Source organism: Hetaerina americana, unplaced genomic scaffold (assembly GCF_022747635.1).
Source record: "Hetaerina americana unplaced genomic scaffold, ioHetAmer1.1.p SCAF_7, whole genome shotgun sequence".
NCBI classification, from domain to species: Eukaryota; Metazoa; Arthropoda; class Insecta; order Odonata; family Calopterygidae; genus Hetaerina; species Hetaerina americana.
The window spans coordinates 70,752,611-70,773,963 of record NW_027287316.1 but is presented as its reverse complement, the minus strand read 5'-3'; the positions used below and the strand labels follow the sequence as shown (position 1 = coordinate 70,773,963).

At 39.9% G+C, this 21,353-nt stretch overlaps 1 protein-coding gene across 1 annotated transcript in view; it reads right to left on the bottom strand.

Moving 5' to 3' along the window:
• Positions 1 to 855: 855 nt before the first annotated feature.
• Shaw (Shaker cognate w) overlaps positions 856 to 21,353 on the bottom strand; it is a 52,173-nt gene continuing 31,675 nt past the window's right edge. Inside the window, exons 3-9 of the mRNA XM_071595751.1 lie at positions 12,326 to 12,520; positions 7,650 to 7,806; positions 6,462 to 6,850; positions 5,160 to 5,462; positions 3,521 to 3,782; positions 912 to 1,038; positions 856 to 865 (exon numbers count right to left, since the gene is read on the bottom strand). Of these exons, the coding sequence (XP_071451852.1) occupies positions 856 to 865; positions 912 to 1,038; positions 3,521 to 3,782; positions 5,160 to 5,462; positions 6,462 to 6,850; positions 7,650 to 7,806; positions 12,326 to 12,520 (1,443 nt within the window). The remainder of the gene's footprint in view (positions 866 to 911; positions 1,039 to 3,520; positions 3,783 to 5,159; positions 5,463 to 6,461; positions 6,851 to 7,649; positions 7,807 to 12,325; positions 12,521 to 21,353) is intronic.

Sequence of the window (21,353 nt, the reverse complement as noted above, 5' to 3'; positions counted from 1 at the left end):
GCAATGGCGATGACACTTACTAAAATTATGTATTTAATACTAATATGCCCGCAGATAACTGCGTAGCGTTTCCAAAATATTCGAAAGTTATTATTGAAAGAAAAACTACTTACACTCGTAATATCGAATCGTGGGGCGAAGGATGAATGTCTGTTGCAAGTAAACTGAAATAAATACTATATGATGAAGATTAATTTCAATTTTTGAAAATGCGTAATTTATTGGAAGCTTTCATGGAGTTTGTATAGAGTCCTATAAAAATGATTATTGGCGTAAATAGGCATCAATTGCAATGCGTAGTTTACCATAATCAAGGCACATGCGCAACTTGCATATGCATTAGTGGTCTCGGTGTAAAACCAAGACATATTACGCCTGGATTAAATATAATGATGGATATCAAACGCGACCGCCAATATGGCTGACTAATCACTTTATGTTTGGCAGTCATCACTTTTAAGATCTAAGTATTACTCTCTAAAAATTGTAAAGTGAGATACATGAAAATGTCCGTGAAAAGTCCGTCCCCGACGATGTTAGGTGAGAAAGTAATTTGTTACATTCACGCGCATACGACAGCATCTCGCGTGCGGTCGTAGAAATTATTTTCACTGGAGTGATCTCATTCTCGAGGAAGGGGCAATTTCTCAGTCGAAAATTTTGCCCCGTAATATGGAGAGAGCGTACATTTTCCGAGCCCTCGGGAAAACCCCTTAAGTGTGAGCGAAGGTGGATATATTATACTAACTTTGAGGAAGCTGGGCAGCTAGGCAGCAGGTGGCGGCATTCTTTAGCCCCCTCTCGTCGGGAAGTGCGGGCTTTTCTGGCCCCCAGGGCCTCGAAGGTGGGCTCACGCTAGCACCACCTTCACCGATCCCGAGGAGGGGCCCGTCCCGTCCGAACCCGCTTGCTGCTGCGCGCCTCCGGCGCCACCCGTGGCCACCGCTGCCGATCCGCTGCCGCCCCCGCTACCGCCCCCGGTTCCGCCTCCGCCTCCCCCCACGCCGTTGGGGTTGAGGTTCATGCTGTCGCCCATGCCTTTAGAGTTTCGGGTTCGGGGGGGTGAAAGAGGAGGGGCAGGGGAAAGGTCGGTCGTGGGTGGTTGCAAAGTGAGTTGCAAAGGAAAGATAAGGGGAAGAGTCGCGGGGAATGGGTTTCAGGAGGGGGGGAGCGTAATGGTTTCGAGTGGGAACGCAGGAGGAGAGGGAGGGAAAAAGCAAGGATTTTGTGGTGGGGAAGGAAGATGAAATTTAATGGATACGGCACCACGGATCGAGGTGTAGCGGACACAAGAAATGACCGATTAATGAAGAATGCGGGGATAAGAAAATTACAGCATTGATAATTGGAAAAGAGGATGAGTAAGAATGAGAAAATGGAATGGGAAGGGATATGTTGAGGGATGGGTGTACAGAGATGAAAGGAATCCGTGTGCAGACAAAACACGAGGGAATGACGGATGTATTAGGGAATTTTTCATGAATGTGTTAAAAAGGCGTTCAAAAGTATAGGGTGTGGTGGAGGTAAATGTGGATAAGAGGAAGACAGAGAAAAATTGGCAAGTTAGGAGTGAAAGTCGAAGGACATGAAGAAAGAGGAATGAGGTTAAATGGAAAAGCGGGTAGATTGAGTCGAAAGATCGGTCGAAAGAGGAGACGTTGGTGATGAGTAATTGAAAGGATATGGTTTGGATTGGCGAATGCGGAAGAAATAGGGGCAGAAGAATGACGAGAAAGGCGTTTGACGTTGAGGGAATTAGATGTTTCAGGTTTTAGGGTTTATATGAAATGGGGTTAAGTGTAAATAAGTTCGCATGAAAAGCCAAAGGAGAACAGTTGGTTAGAATTGAGAATTCAGGCGGTTAAGGGCATTTGCGTAGAGGAATGAGGAAAGACAAAAAGGCGATTCGAGAAGCGGATGACAAAGGGTATAGGGACAGAAGGATTGGGATAAAGGTTTAGGGAGTGGAGAATCAATAGGGTGGAAAGGTGAGATAAAGAGGGTTCGAAAGAAGAGTGGTATTAGACACAACTGAGGCCAAAGGAGTGCCGTAACTGAATAATATTCTTATAGTCCCTTCTAAATCTAAAGGCGTCAGAGACTGAAGGCAAACTATCCAATTACTGACATTCAAAGCAGGAGTGACCGAGTTGTGAGTGAATTGCTAACGTGATCTTAAGTTAGTGACACAAAAATTTCAACTTCAGTGATATCTGATAAAATTGTGCGGTGGTCACTCAGATTAATATTTCACTTTTCATTCACAACGCCTTTCAAGTTGGCAGGGACTATAGGTGCTACAGACACATATTTATAATTAAGGATATATATATTTTACACCTACCCGTACAAATTTCAGGAATCTACGTTGAAAAACTATCACACGTTCTAGGGTTAAAACTCTCTATTTCTCACAATCTTAAAACGTTGTTTAGAAATCTGAAAAATGGAGTAATTACACACATTTTAAGCAGAAATTTGGTTTACAGATGTTAATTGTTATTGTATATTACAGTAAAGGATATGAATTGTTTTTTTTCATGTTATTGTTACAATTTAAAATTTAATTAATGAGCAAAGTCATGAGGAATGCTGTCATGGTTAAGCCAAGAAGAATTCGTGTGGAAAATGTGATCTTTTAAAGCGTATACATGAAATGTATATTTATATTTACATAATACATTCAAATATATTTTGTTTTCAATTGCCATCAGAAACAAATTTTTGGTAAAAACTTTGGTGAAAGACTGGATGACATTTATATTGAATGAAATGTTTTCTAGTGAAATATTAGTATGAGAGAAGGTATGTTCAGTTCAACACAAGAAACATGCTTTATACATAATTATGTCCATATACTAGACAGAAATAATAATATTGTAGAATATCAAAGAATTTTTTACAAGTAAAAGGTATCTTCATCATTCTGGGAGGAAAAATAGTCAGGGGTGCATAGTATTTGAGTGCACAATATTCTTTGACATCATACAATCCCAATTACAAATGAACTTTTAAGTATTTAATAAAACATTGAAGCAAACTGAAAAATTAAAGTATTGATGTTTAAAGGAAACGTATTTTTATTATAAATATCAATTTGTTCAACATTTAAAATAAAAATTTCATGCATGTGAATTACTTCTAATCTGGTGTTAAGTTAAATTTTAGCAGTTGGTAATCGCAATGATGAATTTCTGGAGATATCTTGGGAGCATACCAAAAATGAGCTTTTTTGCCATAACTGCTTGTTATTCAAGGATAATTTCTCTCCGAAATCCAGCATGGAAATTTCTGGGAAGAGAAGTGATATTAGAAGGGCAGTTTAATTATTTTACGGTCAGCGCCATAGAATATGTGGTCATCGGTGACCACTGTTATCTAACAGTAAACCCGCCTCAGGTCACACATCCGTGGGGATGCCTGTCACTTGTAACAAAATACCAAACAGCAGCAGAGAGGTCGTTAGTACATTTCATTATTGACAGCTATTTTTGTTTCGCTGGTCGTCATCACGACTCACCCATCTTTGGCCCCATAGAGTCCTTCGGGTGATTCTGCTTGATGGCATTCATTCGACGGTTTTGGGGCCCAACGCCACCCGTCCCCGGGGCGTTGGGCCCTCCCATTCCTGCCCCGGGACACCCGGGCCCCCCGTGGCCGACGGGCGGGTGGCCCCCTGGCACCCCTGGAGCGCCCGGGACAGGAGCACCGGGCAATCTGGGTCCCCTCGGCTGCTCCACGGGCAGTACCCGCCGTCTCTTCTTGGGCAATTTCGCCCTCGCCTAAAAAACGATTGATTGTAGGTGTGCCGGGTGCACCGTTAGTATTGAGCGGCCAAGCCAAATGGGCCGAGTGGCTATCACCGGTGAAAAATTATTAATTTGTAAATATTCTTACAGCTATCAATGGGAACATAGAAATGATTCCGAATCTTTATTCAGATTAAAAGGAAAATGTCGGAGAACGGTGGTAATGATCCGCTACTTCGCAGCAAAGTCGGAATACTATACATTGCTGACGAAAAAGAACCAGAAACATTGAAACATTACCCGTTGATACATTTTTTTAATTCTGCCTTACTCCCATTCTGAGTAAAGCGGATTTCATTAGTGTTTGGAAGCATAGTTAATTTACTCTAATCATGAATGAGACTTCTTAAATGATTGCGATTAATTCATCCCTTAATTTTTTAAACAAATACCTATGCTAAAATGATGGTAATTAACCACCGAATAAATAAACATATAATTTCTCAAAAATGTGTGTGAACAAATACCAAGTTTATTTATTCAATGATCATGAATTTTCACAAAGTAGAGCCTCACATCGAATTTATGGTAGTTAAATATTAAGGAATTAGTAATTTTGTAGCAAATTAGGGCCTAAGATATATATAATCGTATTATGTTCAATACAAGTGTTTTTAAAGGATTAACCACATGATTACACAATAAATGTTGGCATAATTTTTTTCTAATTAAACTTTGGGGAATATATGCAAATTCATGTCTATAATTAGGTCTTTTGTTAATAATTTATGTCTGATTACAAAGATGAAGAGGCTTTCACATTAATTTAAATATAACATTCAGAGGTTTATTTTATATCTGATGGACAAAACTAATGGGATTTTAAAGCCCGCCTCTAAGATCCAGTGATAATTAAACAAATATTTCTCATTTAGATTCACAATGTGCTTGTTTCATATACTATAGTAAATGCCTAGGTGAAACTCGTAATTTTTTTTTCTAATTTTTTAGCTTAAGAAAATATTTCAGATGAATTTTACTATAGGAAAGTGTGTAGATATGACTATATCACGCAAAAAGTTTGGCAAATCTCATCATCAACCTTGAGAAGAGTTTATGAGTCTCACTCTCAAAGCCTCTTCTATATGCCATCACGACGAATATTTTTGTTAAGTTTGAGTTCGTGGCTTGGCATTCATATTCCATCGATTTTATTATTTTTTCAGCGAAAGTTAAGTAATTCTCTACGAGCACCTCCCTGAAGTTGTGATATTCATATAACTAAGTAGGCCGACGAAATTTCTTCGATGAGTTCGGATTTATGAAACGGGAATATGGGATCGGAATCCCGATCGTATGGTTTCTAGGCTTCACTCGAGAAATTATTTCAAACTAGTCGAAGACACTCACCTGCGTGTGGGAGTAATACATGGCGAAGTTGGAGACAATGACGGGCACGGGGAGGGCAATGGTCAGCACACCGGCCAGCGCGCATAGCGCGCCCACGAACATGCCAACGTAAGTCTTCGGCGCCATGTCCCCGTAGCCAACCGTGGTCATGGTCACCAGCGCCCACCACAGGCCCAGAGGGATGCTGTTGAAGTCGTTGTGCGGGTTGGCCTGTATCCTCTCCGCGTAGTAGACGAGCGAGGCGAAGATGACGATACCGAGCACCAAGAAGAACACCAGTAGCGTCAACTCTTTCGCACTCGCCTGCCACAAAAGAAAATAACGTGTGAGGGAAATCCAGCCGCATTTACTTTTCTCGTATGCTACGCTAAAAAAATATTTTATACTATTCTGCGGCTTGTTAGTCTAGCCTTGTGCCTCCACCCTAACCTAAGAGTCGCATTTACCAAGTGTTTGAATCGGTAAGGCAGGGTTGTCTGGGGTGAAGGGAGGAAGGATGTACTCAGAGATGAAGAGGGACCTGATGTAGAGTAGGATACTGGATTGTTTTTTGTTAGGAGTCACAAAATATTTATTTGTTAGTTGTTTCCATCCAAATCTACCTTAACCGGTAGATTACTTATATATATATATGTAAATTAATTATATATATAAATTAAATTATATATATATATATATATATATATATTAAATAAGTAATCTACCGGTTAAGTTAGGTTTTGGATGGAAACAACTATATATATTATATATATATATATATATATATATATATATACATGTTTTTTTTGCAAACGATCAAGCTTTAGTTGGGCGGTCACAATCAATAATGAGCGCATTAGAAAATCAGTGACCTGGGAATGGGATAAGAATCAATGAAATTAAAATGAAGGTCATGAGGCATTCGAGAAAGAGGGAAGCTATTTTAAGCATGGAAATTGAAGGTAACCATTAGGGCAGGTAGAACAGTTTACCTATCTTTGAAGAGTTTTGGACAAATGGTTGCAGAAGGAAAGAAATCAGAAGAAGAACTGCGTTAGGCTGAAAACCTTTCACAAGGAGGGAACTGATAACAGGGACGTTGAATGATGATTTTTAGGAAAGACTCGTTAAAACTTTGATATGGAGACTGTTATTTATACGGCACGGAGGCATGATCGTTGGAGCCAGTTGATAAGCATAAAAGAGAGGCTTTTGATATGTGGAGGAGGATGGAAACAGTGAGGTGGGTTGGTGTCCGTGCGAAACCTACCTTAAAAGATACACTAATAAATAAACATTAATGCCATGGGTTTGGATAGTTACCCTGAACGTTTGTATAAGGATTTTGAGGCCAGACGAGTGCCTCGTCAGCTTGAACAGCCGCATAATTCGGATGATGGAGAAGAACTCGAGGATGTCCGCGTTCTCGAGGTGCGACGCGAAACGCTGCAGCACCAGGTCGATGTAGAAGGAGAGCGTGGCGATCAGGTCGATGATGTTCACGGACGCCTTGGCGAACTCCCATTTGTCCGGGGAGGCGACGAACCGCGTGAAGATCTCGAGCGAGAACCACGCGTTGCACACGCACTCGATGTAGAAGAATGCCTCGTGCGCGTTCGTCTGCGTCTTGTCCAGCGTCCACGCCAACGTCTGCTGCTCCTTACCCTGATGGTGACCGTTGCCCCCCGCGCCCCGGTGGTGACCGTGCAGACCTGCGGGCGAGAGTCGAAAGTAGATGTCACGATTATTTAACAACAGCGACCGTAATAGAAGGCTCATGTCAATTAATCGTTTCAGCATGCTTATGATGGTCGATTCCTGGGGAAGTAACTTTTGGTATACGAATAACAGATTAAATGAGAGCCGTCGATAGATAAAAAATTATTAGTCTTGTTGAATATAGTTATTGACCAAAAAGTCGTTGTACGATATGGATATTAGTGATGTGAGTTCTGGAGCCTACATGTTATTTACATCAGAAATCGTATTGGACCATTTGATAACATTTATGAAGTATAAATCGGGATATTATTATTTTTTCAACGATAACAGACATTGCAAAAAGTAGCCTTATTTCTGCATATTTCTTTCTTTTAGATTTACTGTAAATAATTAATAAGTAAAGAATCCTTCTGAAACATACAACACCCTGGGTTTCATATTTCAATCTAAATAATGGTCATCAATTTATGGTGATCAATAATTAAAGTCAAATGTAATTAAATCATTTAATCATCTTTACTTCATTAAAAATTTTATATTTAAAAACAATTTCACTAAGTAACTAAAATTTGATGTGAGAAAAAAATTAAATTCTTCTCATGTTGCAAATTCTGAAGCATTAAAAAAATTTCAAATGAAATTTCACTGAAAATACTTAGTAATGTGTGCATCGGGGTAGCGTAGCGTCATCAAATATTAAAACGTTTCCGATTTGACACGTTTTTCATTCACAATAGTCGTTATATTTATGGATCCCCGTGAAATTGAGATGGCTTTGATGCTACTCACCGTACGAGGAGTTGCCGGAAGATCCCCTGTGCGAGGACTGTGGAAACATAGACACGGTGAAGTTTTTTATGACAGGAACTCGCATGTCTGGGTGCGTCTTGAGGCAGAAGGAGAGGATGGACACACAGATGAAGAAAACTGAGACGACACCGATGATCTAGAATAATTAGGAGGAAGTGAGAAATTAATATTTGCTCGCCTGTACCCAAAGAGTTCAAATATTGAGCTCTCTAAGAACTTCTACGCAATGTCAGGGGAATTTAGATCATAGAAGTTTGCTCTATGAATTTATGTTTAGTCCAAGTAAAAAAAAGTATTGTGACGTTGCCATTTTTGGTAAAGGAAGCGGGGAAAATTATGTACGCTAAGTAACGTTTTTACGATACATTCATCGCATTAAATGTAAAAATATTTTGTCATGAATGTGGCAATATGGGTTAGCATACATGAACGGATATGGTTTTGAAGATAACAAAATCAGTTGTCTAGATGGAGACTGCATTGCATTACACTGCCGAGCATTATTCCCAATAGTCGTGATTCTCCTCCCGTAACAGTGGCATGGGTTTTTCTTTAGAAACTGATATTTCAACATGCAGCTTTGGATTCACGAGATAAATAATTCTTCTATGACCTTTACCAGTCTCAGTTTAATTATACCTGAAAATGCGTTAACTGCAGTTATGTATCATGGTGATTGGGATTTATGCTTTCAGTGATAAAGACATAACTTTATGTGCTCTCATGGAATACTACGTATATTGATATCTGATTCAGATAGTGCGAACTCCTCAGCACAAAACTGAAATTTAATCATCCTAACTACTGGAGTGGGTATCACTTTGGTAGAGATCATTTCCCGATCTAAGGGATGGGGCAGATACAACCGTTGCCCGAACGCACCCTTTAAACACCTTCTTAGATACCAATCTCATAATTTATGACGCTTGCAAACGATGTCTTTAGGAGATCACTTCACTGGAGGGATCGCTTTACTTGTTATTCATCTTAATAAAATATTGATGGTGATACAGAATAGTTATCAGTCTTCAACTGCACGTAACGCAAACATCGAATAAACTATTATAATTATTACGCATTTATATAAAAAAACCTGATCTAGAAGCTATAGTGATAACATAGAACCTTTAATTAGACTCATTATAAAGTAGTGCGTGTGCTCGAAATCCTAAATTGGAATTTAAAAGAAAAATACAGTTATTTCATAGATAATGGCCACATAAGTTTAAATTAAAATTTAAGTTTTTAAGCTGTAATATTGCAGCAGTTGCTTCATAGGACTATGAATATGTTAAATTATAATATTTTTGTTATTTCACGAAAAAATTCCACTCCAATCCAGGCCCAGTACTTTATGGAGTAGCATTATTTTTTAGGAGAGGCGACCGACAGCTGAGGTCATTTGTGCCATTAGGAATAGACAGGAAAGGATGAAGGGCAGGGAGAAACCCGGCGTCGGCATTAGCCTACTCTTAACGAAAGGCGCTAAGGGGTCCTCAGCTTAACGTCCCATCCGACGGACGGCGTACTAACTCAAAGTGCCCTCCACAAAGCACCTCAAGTAGGGATCGGGATACCACTGAAAAATATTTGTCGCCGACGGGATTCCAACCCAGGCTTCCCACCCTCAGCGTGGGAAGCCAGTACGTTAGCCACCCGTACGTCCCGATCCCTCAGTACTTCATGGTTAATGTTGTGTCGTGTTGGTAGCTTAATTTTACCTCTGCATATACGAACACATCTTCCATATTTCTCTCTCGGTTAACATTTCCGGCAAGAATAATAACGAACATTTGCTCATTGATTTTGTTTGCGATTATCGGCCAATGATTATTAGGATACAATTGAGGTTATATGAGTGATAAGGACGGACAGGAAAAAAAAAATTCGTAAGTGTATCAGTCGAAATTTTTGCTAACAGGTATTTTGAAAGCGTTATATCAGTGTACGCCTGCTAAAGTTGCCTCGAGTTAACTCTTGTAAATTTACGAACTGTATTCTTTTATGGGACAAACAAATCAGTGGAAAAGTGCAAATTTGTTTTTATCATGATGACGAACTTCCACTTCATCTCGCCTGAATCTGTTGAATGTGTTCTTTTAACTTATTCCATTTTACAGTTGAATGCTAGGTGACAGTTGTGGATTTTTTCTTGCTACATTCATGCTATTATCTGCCTCCTGGAAAATTTGAAATAGCGATTTTTTATTTTCTATTTGACAGCTGAGTTTGACTGTAACTCTTCGTAGTCTCTTGAAGTATTTACTCGTAAGTCTGAGAAACTCACACGAACGAATCTATCAAATGTCTTACACGTATGCTAACAATTTTATTTAATTATTTTAAGTATTTGAATTTAAAAAAATGTTTACCGTCTTCTTCCTGTTCTCTCCCAATATTCGAGCTTAAGAAAGACTCATCAGCTTGCGTCAAATTAGGATTAGTAGTCTCAATCATACTTCATGTCATGCTTCCAAAAGTTTTGAAAGGCATTTAATTTGAATAATTTCGACAGAAATGCCTCCACTATTTCCACATTAAACTTCACAAACGCGGTAACTCAGAACATTTCCTACAAAATAAAATCCGCCATTCCACCCAACCTTATAAAATATAGAAAAACAACCCCATATCTGACGCAGGACTCAGCCTTTGCACTACCTATTTCCTAGGATCTCACAGGCTCGAAACCTTTCTCAGAGAGCTAGCTATTTCCTATTTTAAAAGACAGTGACGCAACCTCGTCTCTACTACCCCAATGCCTCTCTCTCGCATATAGACGGCTCACCAATCTCAGAAACATCCTGAGATCCACCAACCTTTTGGTATGCCCCCTTGAGAAATTTCTTCATCTTTCCCTGACTTTCAACCGCCACCGTTGTAAAATATGTCCACTCATCAGATCCACTCTTCTCTTCACATTGCCTCCCCTCATTGCCTTCCCACCTCGCCTCCCCTCGCGCAGGCTAATTGCCTCTCCGTAAACGTAATCTATCTCCTGTCATGCAATTAATGTTCATCTTTCTACAAAGGCGAATGCATTACCCCCTTGTCCATCCTCATCAACAATGACAGATATTTTGGTAATTCTGCCTCCCTCTCTTCTCTTCCTGTCCCTTCACACGCAAATTCCCACAGTCTTTCCTTCGATTAGTGTTTCTCCCTAACCATCCTAGAATGTCTCCCCAATTCAGCCACCAATATAGATAGATAGATAGTGGTCTTTATTTGGGCGAAATTGAGACCAAATGGTCACTTCTTCCATTTAACCCATAACCCAATATAGAGGTGAGAACTCGCGAATCCACGTATACTAGCACTACGATCGTTCGAATTCCGCAGTTTGAACCGTCACCGCCAGAGCCTTAACGTTTTCCTCCCCCCCTCCCTTCCCAGCACGCTCAGCGCTACCCCCCGCCGCAACCCTCGCATTCATTCCGCTAGTAACCTTCTAGTTTGACCTGAAGAAGGCCGAAAGCTCAAACTATCTTAAATGTGAGTGTCCTTTTATGTGTTTTCTATGCTATGTGTATGTTCTGTTGTGCCGTCCAAGTGTGTGTGTGTGCGCGTGTACTCATGTGGCCTCAAGAACCTTTGCTAAAGAAACATTTGGTGGACAAGCCCAACTTTTGAAAAATTTGTACCCTTTTTATATGAGCTAAAATTATCATTCAAATCACAGCTAGTCAGAGGTAAACTCAGTATCAAGAGGTATATTCTGATTCTTCTTCCACCCTTTTTTTTTAGCTAAAGCAAAGTTACCATTGAAATTGTCACGGGTTATATTTCAGGGTCTCGACGGTAGAATACGACCAAGTGCGCGCATTCGAACGAGGTAGCATAACCAACATTCCACGGTGCTTACACGTCCAACGGCATTTCACTTGGGCGGATGACTGCGTCGGGAGTGCTTTTTTGATGCGGTCCTGGATTCCTGTGACTCTCCAGGTCATTTCCCGATTCGACATTTCATGGCTACTGGCAGAATGCATTTCTCATGAACCATCAAGCTAGGTGAGTCCACTGTTTTTATTTATGGCCTTCCCGTGCTGACGCCCGCAAAAGAGAATTGCAACGCAGGGTTCCATCTTTGGGCGGAAGATTAAACTTTTTCAAACCTCGCTTGTAGTCAAAAGGAGTGAGAGGTGTTACCAGAATTCTTTTTTTTTCTGAGCGTATTACTGCTTTCTGTTTTCCGGGCTGTCACGACCTACCTTTCCTGTCATCCTAAGGTCGGAAGAAAAACGAGAATATAATCATGAAGCATAATGACACCTCGGTCATCAATTGATTTCAGAGATGAGTTTTTTCCCAGCCTATTATCGTTTAATTTACAGTTCTAAGGATGCTAGAATACACGATTTATATAGTAATCAAAATAATTTTATATTTTTAAGCTATGCTTTAATGGAATTCATAGCACTTACAACATCATATTGTCGTTAATTTGTCGGACCTGTGCTATCACATCTCAGATAGGGTTCTCAAACGAATCATTTGGTTTCATGTGCAAATAAAAGTTTGGTGTACACAAATAATGAAAGCAAAGTAATACACTTCATGAAGGACTAGCGTGCTGTATTTTAAGGTCATTATATGGTATTAATAGATTTATTCGCGAATCTGTTCTTAAAATTTACAAGTCGTCGGCTCACCTTAGCAGCGTTGGAGGAGTACGGCTCGTCAAAGAGTGACCATATCTTGGGCTTGATCCTTTGCCACCATGAGAGGCTCCCCGAATAGTACGCCTCCTCGAACCCAAACTTTCGGGCCATCTCCTCATCGCTGGGCCGCTCAGTGTCCAAGTCCAGGCGGTCTAGCACGGCCAGTGTCTCTTGCGTGTCTCGATGCTGTAGGAGAAGGAGAGAGAATATATCAGTAGCAATGCGTCCAAAGAATTGCAGAAAATCCCAGAAAAACTTACTTTAGCGAAGACACCCGCTGATGTGCGCAAAATATCGAGAATTTCACAGGCAAAAATCATTCTCCAAGAGCGGATTTCGAATACCGTTCGCTCGTTATCCAGCCGAGTGCTTCAGCTATTAAGCTACCCAGCCTCGGTAGCTTAGCTGGCCGAGGGCTAGGTTTCGAACGCTGCTCAAGATGAATTATTTATACACTGTGAAACTTTCGCATTATAATTTGTCTTCAGTTAGAAATATCCCACCTTGTGTTGATAGCAGTATCATGATAGCGAATGGCAGATTACGTAACATTATATATCTAACCAAGACGAACCTTCAAAAACTATTTTATATAAATTATTACTATGAATATTCTTAATATAAACTTTTAAGGTAGATTTTGGATGGATGTACATTAAACAGTGATGCATTAATTTGCCTCTCCTGAAAAATATGTCTTTGCCTCTCCTGTCATCAGATTTTACCACTAATACTTCATCAATTCCGAATTCTTCCTTTTCCCCTCATTCCATCCAACATTATTATTCTCTCCTTAACCTTCCTTCGCTTGCTGAGCGCCCCCCTCTATAACAGCCTTCAATGTCCCATTGCAGGTTCAAATGCTTTGTCCCCATCTTTCCTGCCTCCTTTGGATTTCTCTAAACATTCCCCTTTCCTTCCCATCACATCTAGCACTTCCTAGTTTGTTTTATTTTCTGTCCATTCCATCTTTGCCATTCATCTCTGCACCCTCATTTCAAAATCCTCCAAACATGCACCTTGCATCTTACTTTAATGGCCATGTTTCCGCGCAGTGTAAAATCACGCTCCATATCAAAGTTTTGACGAGTCATTTCCATGCCCAACGTGCCTGTCATCAATTCCCCCTTTTGAAAGCTTCTTTGCATTACGCAATTCTTCCTCATATGCACTACTTTAACCAATTTGATTCACAACACTTCCGAGATAAGTATTCTCTTTCACCTGCTCAAGTGTTTGAGCTCATTTTTTTATACTTAACATAGCCTTTCTCTTCATCGAAAATCAAAATATTTGTTTTGCTAACATTGTCATCCCATACCAATCGTACTGACTTTCCAATGCGCTCACCAGTAGTTGCAATGCCTTGAATGACTGACAAACTAAAGCTTGATCATCCGCAAACCTGATTTTATGAATTCTTCACCGTCTTCTCTTCCTAGTCCAGTGTTCTCTATGCTTCTTTAACCATTTCCTTCTCATATGCGTTGTTGAACAGTGTAAGTGATAATGGACACCTTTGTCTTACTTCTCATCCTAACGTTCCCCATCCACATTCTCCATCCCCCACTCGAACAGTCTGAGATATGTACAGGTTGTGTATAAGTCTACTATCTCTCCAATATACTCCTCTTTCCTGTAATATGTTATTAATTATACCAAGTTCACTCTATCAAACGCTTTTTCAAAATCTACGAAATCGACATTTATGTACGAGTACATCCCGATTTTATTCTCTATTTGTTAACTCATTACTGCTATGGCATCATGCCTGCCTCTCTCGACTTGCTGAAACAAAACTAGGCATCCTCTAAGTCTTCAATTTTAACTGTTTTTTCAAAATTAAAAAATAATCATTTTTCCACTTCTCTATTCACTCATCGATGATCTTGAGTTCCACCTTAGCTGCGTGCGAAATTATGCCTTTCCCATTTTGGGACGGGAGCAAACTCTGATCTGTCGAAATTTTCCATCCAAATTCCTTCCTCATAAATTCTACCAATGCGCCTAAAAACTCTTCTTTCCACTTTTTCCTAAACACTCGAGTATTTCCACGGGAATGTTATATGCACCCACGACCTTATTTGATTTCAATTCCCCTAATGCCTTTCCATCAAGTATGTTTGGATCTAAGGTGTCCCCATCTACGTCATATTCTCTTTCTCTGTTTTAGCTTGCTGTAACATCTTCATTATAAAGGCGCTATATTCTTTCATCTCGCCTCTTTTGAATCTTTACCGGTTCTATTAATACTTTTCCTGATTTACCTTTGATTTCTTAAAGCAGGTTGCCCCTTCTATCTTCTTGACAGTGCTTTCATATTCCATTGCATTTTCACCGATTTTACTGTTTCGTTATAAACCACTCGCTTGGCGTCTTTCATGGCGCTTCTTTTGCCGTATTATTTTCCCGTCTCAGTTTATTATTTAAATGTTTCCGCTATTATCGAACTAATTCTGTTTTTACATTCTTCCATTTCCTTCTCTCGCCTTTCCTCCATATAGATAGATAGAGGTCTTTATTTGGGCGAAATTGAGACCAAATGGTCCCTTCTTCCATTTAACCCATCATATACATGTATGTCGTATGTAATATATAGTTTCCTTGTCCTTTTGCTATTTAGTGTTCCTATGGTTACGTTTACTGCTTCCAATGTTCCTTATTTATATCTTCCCATAGTTATACTACCGCACCCATCTCCCTGTTCTAACGTATAACATTTTCTACTGCTTCCTGATACTCCTCTCTTTTCATCACGGTTGATGTTTTTGTATTCCATTTTCAAAAGCGACTTCTATGTTCTATCAACTTCAATCTGAAATACACTTCATTAGCACGAAATTATGATGCCAATACGATACGCATCCAGTCCCAAAAAACAGTGCAAATTAATCACGCTGTTCCTTAATCTGTATCTAACCATAATATCGCCAAACTGAAATCGTTTTTAATCCCCAGACATTTTCCATGTATATCTTTTTCCCATTTGTGCGTATTTTAATGTTTGAATGAAGTGATCATTATGTTTAAACCTGTCTCCTGCAAAAATCTATTGCTCCCCAATCCCCCATCACTATTAAATATTTCCTTCTCGGTACACTCGCAATTATTTCCTCTAATTGATTATATACCCTGTCAACGTCTTCTTCTCTATGATTACTTGGTGGCATGCAGGAGCATATGACCAAGTTCGTGGATTCGGCTTTTATTTATAATAATAATATTCTATCCTTCGCCAGTTCTATGTTTACCACGCTTCTTCCTATCTATTTGCTCAATGTTATTACCACTCCTCACTGCCTCTCTTCCCCTCCCCTGTATATTACTCTATAACAATTGCTCGAGTAATCCCCTCTATCCTTCTCACCTTGCTTAGTCCAGCTTTATATTTTCTTATTTATCTCTCGTTAACATCATCCTGACATTCTTAGTCCCTATTCTAAAGGAATCGCTCCTCTTCTGTTCCCTCTTGTGCTGATTCTGTCGATTCGGCTTTGCAAGGGTTTCGTAACTGACGATTGCAGAAGCTTTGTCTCTCCCGTTCCCTGACATGATTCACGGGCCAGTGGCCGAGTTCCGTAGTTGCCAGATATCACAATCAGATCTCTGTCCATAACTGTTTCTTGGATATTTAATTGAGTTAGTTTTCTGGTGGTGGGTTCCTCAATAGTATTTTTAAGGTGACGCTATCCCTCAAATGGCCACCCTACTGGGGCCAGACGCCTTTGCATCCGCCTGAGTTTCGCCCAACTTATGTTTTTTGATTATGGAATTTACCATATTAAAGTAACATGTTCCCTAGGCTTATCACTGCCAGGCAAAGCACCTGATGCAGTGGACTGAGTCCTGTATTTTTCAGGATGCATTTTCTCTTTTTATACTACCTATACGAGTATATCTTGGGAGTAGTAATTGAAATGTTCCTTTATTGCCTTCCTCAATGGTGTTTTTAATGTGGCTCTATCCCTCGAATGGGGTCAGATGCCTTTGCAGTCGCATCAATGAGGAACAGTCGCGGCGTAGACTACCTTTCGTCTAGTTCCAATCCTTTGACCTATCTGTCATGGGTGACCCTACCAGAAGCAAATATCTTTGCTCCCGACATCATAGGCCTGGGGGTCATCAGGGCGTGCAAAACCTTCCATCAAATTAGGGTTTAAGTCCACGGATGGGTTTACGTAATTGCCTTACCATTTTTATTATCTCCTGGTAGTTAGGCACTGTTAAGCGTGCCCTTCCCACGAGGCAATACGTATTGTTTTTTGAGTTGAAGGCCGCGGAGTGGAAAGAGTGACATATATGAGTGAAACACGATTCCTAATTATGAGCTTATTATAGAGCACTCCAGGTGTATACTCGTTCCTTTGGATTGAGAAGCAAACTGTGGACGATTCTTCATCTTTCGCTGGGTGTAGGTTAAGGTAAAAGTTCAAAGAACTGCGGGAAATGCTGCGAACTCAAAACATTTCGGAGTGTAAGAGGACACCCCGGTAACTGAAATGGCTAAAAAACTCGACCGGACATCGAGGGCTCCGGGTTCGAATCCCGGTCAAGATGAACGATTTTTACGCTTTAAAATTCATGAATTTTATGATAAAGTAGTTCATGGTTTCTCATCTCCCCCTTTGTTTCCCATTTCCTTCAAGGAATTCACCCATCATTGATGAAAAAAAGACTTGTGGTCCTTAGGTGTGGTACTCAAACTTCAATAATCATTGAGCAATATTATTTTTCATTGGCCTCGTAGTAATAAATCACAAGTTACGTGTCACCTTAGAAATAAATAGTCTGGGTTTCGAATACAAAATTCCGTGATTAAGTGAAGTCGTGGGCGATGGAGTGAAATAATACATTCTGGAAAACGACAAGTTGAATGCAGATGTTAAATTTCATTATGATATCTTTTTTTTGTCAGTTAAAGGAGTGGCGAATAACAGTCTGCCGTCCTTCCGGAGATCGGTAAGCAATTTCCCCCCACACCCCTCGACAATGCATCGCAAACTTCGGAAATCATCCGTCGAACTCTCGGGGGAACCGGTCGGTCATAAATTAACGTCTTCCTCTCACGAAAGAAGGATGTCTTCCGATTTTTTGAATCAACCAACCAGCCAATCAATCCCTACTTCACCCTTTCCACCTTTATCTCGTTTCTGCGTGCGTGGTCCAAACGGAAGGGAAGGGAAAAAAAAACTTACGGAGGAAAGTGGAAAAGCGACGGACATTGGAGTGGTAAGCATTAGCTTCTCCATGCAGAAGAAGTGAACGAAAGAGATGCGGTGACTAGACAAATGACAACTTTGACGTGGATGTCAACTTCCTTTTTCATTTTGACAGTGGGAATGAAGAGGAGGGTGCAAAGAGAAGTTTGAATGGTGGAGGGGAAATGCGGGGAAAAGGAGGGAGAAGTGGGGATGGGGGAATAAAGCGAGAGTGATAAATAGATGAGTGAAAAGAGAGACGTCAATAGCCTTCTGTTCTTCAATAAGCTTTCTGCGACATTGAATGAAACAAAAAGCGTTCGGTCGGCTTCAGTCATGACCTGACTTCTTGGAATTTAATGGATCACACTGGTATATTTTTTTATCGTTTTCTCTGTTGAAGACCTCTTCGGCGGAGAATATAAACTAATTTCACACCTTTGTTATCCTGTGTAATTTCTTGATTCCCTTCTTCATGAATAAGACTTTTAAGAAACAACGGAAACTACCTATGCAATTTTATTTGAGAAGCTGAGATTAAAAAAAATGGTACAAAAAATGTATTTGAACATAAAAATATTTTTAGCGGAAATAGTATCATGTTTAAATTTCAGAATAAATGCAAGAGTAGCGGTGAAATACTTAAATTTAAAAGTTTTCGCTTGGGTTTAAATACTATTTTACGCGTATTTCATAAAAAACCATCCCAGTTTCGGGATATGTTTTGACATTTTCTGTTCATTGAAATTTTCTGATTTCAAGTTCAGCAGCGTTTCTCCAACCCAAAATGCATTGCATCATGGACAGTTATCGTTAGAACGTAGCGTAGGTCAAATACTCTTTGGAATTTCGCAGTAAGTTCATCCTTCAATAAAGCAGTAATTTGTGCTTCAGGCTGCACAGAAATAAGGCGTCATCATCTTCTTTCTCTTTTGCCGTTGAGTTCTCCATATGGTCCTCTTCTGCTCGTCTATATGCTTCCTCGTTCCTCACATGGTCTGTCCATTTCATCTTCATCATTCTCCTCCAGCACCACAGAAATATATTTTGTCGTATTTGCCATTTACAAATAAATGAGATACTTTTGAGCAAAAAACGTGAGGTCGATTCGATGCAATTCAGGATCCACGCATCGAAATCACAATCTTGCACTTGGCGAGACAAAGATAGAAACAAATTCCAGCACGCGGGTCCTGAAATTTTGTTTCTACCCGCATACTGTCGCCTTTTCTTATTTGAAATTATACTTAAAGCCTTCCATGAGACAACGTTCAACTGGCGGAAGTACGAAAAATGAATGGTAATGCATATTCCATTTCTTACAAAGGAGGAACTCACTCATCTGTGTGCAATTACATGTATACCTTGCCAATACTAACGCAGGCAGATGTAAAATTGGAATTACAAAGAAAATAATAAACTTAGACAGATCTGGAGATGGGAAACGAGGCGGGGGTAAACTTAGAGGAATATGATAATCGAATTGAGAAATTCGATTAATATTGTTTCTAAAAATTAAAATATTTAATAAAAAAAAACTTAATTCCACAAGTTGTCAAAATTTACAGATTGACTTGATAACCATTGGCTTAATTTGATTTTATTAACCAATTAAAAAATAGTTCGTATTCAGGCGTGAGAATGGACCAAGTTTTGAAATTGTTATTAGATTCTAAAAGGCAAAAATGCCAATTTTTTGGATCAATAAAAAAGTATTTGTAAAACTGAGCTAATCAGAGGCATGCACATAGAATCAGATCTAGTGATATATGTTTTGATGCAACCTTAACAGAATAGTGCGGCAATTCGAGCTGTAAATTATTAAATGGAATGAGGATGGTATTATTAGGTTTTAAAAAGTCCTTACATAAAATGAAAGCTTTTGAATTGAATTATTTAACTAAAATCGGGCTATCAGAACTGCAAGTGTAACTAAAGTTTACTCAAATAAAAAGATAAATACTAATCATTCTATAATACAAATTACGCATCACCTACCTTTGAGCTGAGAAATATTTTTTTCGGCTTCACATACCTAATAATTACTGGATTTGTTTGATAGCCTGATTCCAGAATAAAGAAACCACTAGCAGCCTCAATAGGTCTTTCGCTCAAAAGAGTCGCAGAAACTTTAGCTGGCATCGTTTTATTTCTATGATTGAGAAAAACCGATATTCCTTCCTTTTGAGGGCTATAAAGTCTCATCAAATTGTCGAGCATTCCCTGTTCTGTAGTTAAAAAAAATTGCCGTATAATACCTCGCTCATCGCTAATTTATCTTATTTTTACAGTATCGGAGAGCACGGTTGAATCTATCCTCGGGGTGGTTTTTGTCATTTCGGTTTGCATGCCATTTACCCTACGAGGGATCAGAATTATTGAAATTTGACACAAATGTGGGCCTTCGGCGGCCATTTCTCCTAGGTTCCGTTACCGTGTGACATCGAGGAACACCGTAAATCTTTAGCTAATCTCTTACTCGAAGCCTATCGATTTGTCGTGGCATATGAATGACTTCACCGGGATGCGCAAGAGTCCGTCATCGGAAAAAAACATACATACAAATAAGCGAAGTTTAGGGGTGGGATGGACTTAAAAATAAAAGTGAGGGGATCGAACGAGGCTGAGAGAGAGAGAGAGGGAGTGAGGGATGGAGGTCGGAGGAGGGAGAAAAATGGGAGAATGAGGAATGGGAACGAGAGGGATAGGACGGAGGTATTTTTTTGCGTAAAAAGCGCAAAAGTGGAGGGTTTTGGGGAGGGGGGGATGTGGGTGGAGTGAGTTTATGACGTCATTAGGAAGGTAGTAGAGGGTTGTCGGGCGATAGAGGTCCATCGCGCTTTCCGACGAGGAGGGAGAGAATGGGTAGTTCGGAGTGGGGGAGAGCGAGATCCCTCTCCAGAGGAATGCACGCACGGGCTCGCCGAGTTAGTTTCAAATGATTGATGAACCCAGCGGCCCTCAATCTGTTTTTCTCCCGCCTCGGCGGTGATGGAAAATCACCTCGCCTTCCCAGAGTTTCGCTTTCTCCCTCCGTCCCCCCCCCCCCCCCGCCTCCCAATTTTTATCGTTAATTTTTGGAAAATGTGCCCACATGGTCAACGACTCTCGGCCGCACGGTGTACTGAACCCCACTCTACCGGGGAAAAGCCGCCACTCCTTCGGTTCGATTTCGGGTCAATTTCCTGGTCAAAATGAATTAAATGTGATCGGGATCGATTTCGCTAACAAATCAAACGATGACGGAGTCACGGTGCAAAATTACCGCAGAAATTAAAATCAATCTTATGATCAAATTTTACCACCGATCGAATATGCCATACTTAAAAACATCCTGGAAAAATAATTGAGATTGTTATAAAAGGTTTTTCTCTAGAAATTGGCCATTTCGGGAATTTAGGCAATGGGTATACTATACTACTACCTTAAGGGGGTTTTGTCATTCATCCAAATCTGCTCATTAATATTTCCAATGGTGCATTGATGGATGACGCTATGTCGTGCCTTAATCACGCCTTAATTTAAGTCATTAAATCAAAGTCACGGTGTTCGTTCGCGCTCGGAGCCTGGATGAGCACACAAGCAACGGCCGTGGGAAGCAGTCTACCAAACCAGTAAAATCAGTCCGGCGTGTAATTCGAAAATTAAAAAAACAGTTATGATGGGTTTAGCAAAATAAGAATGATCTGGTAATTAAAAACATTTAAAATTTTAATTCAACAGAGAAAAATAATGAATGACGAACTGTATCCACGTGTGTCTCAAAACTCTATAACTGTGAGATTAATTTTGAATTGTGTACTGATGACCTAATAACATAC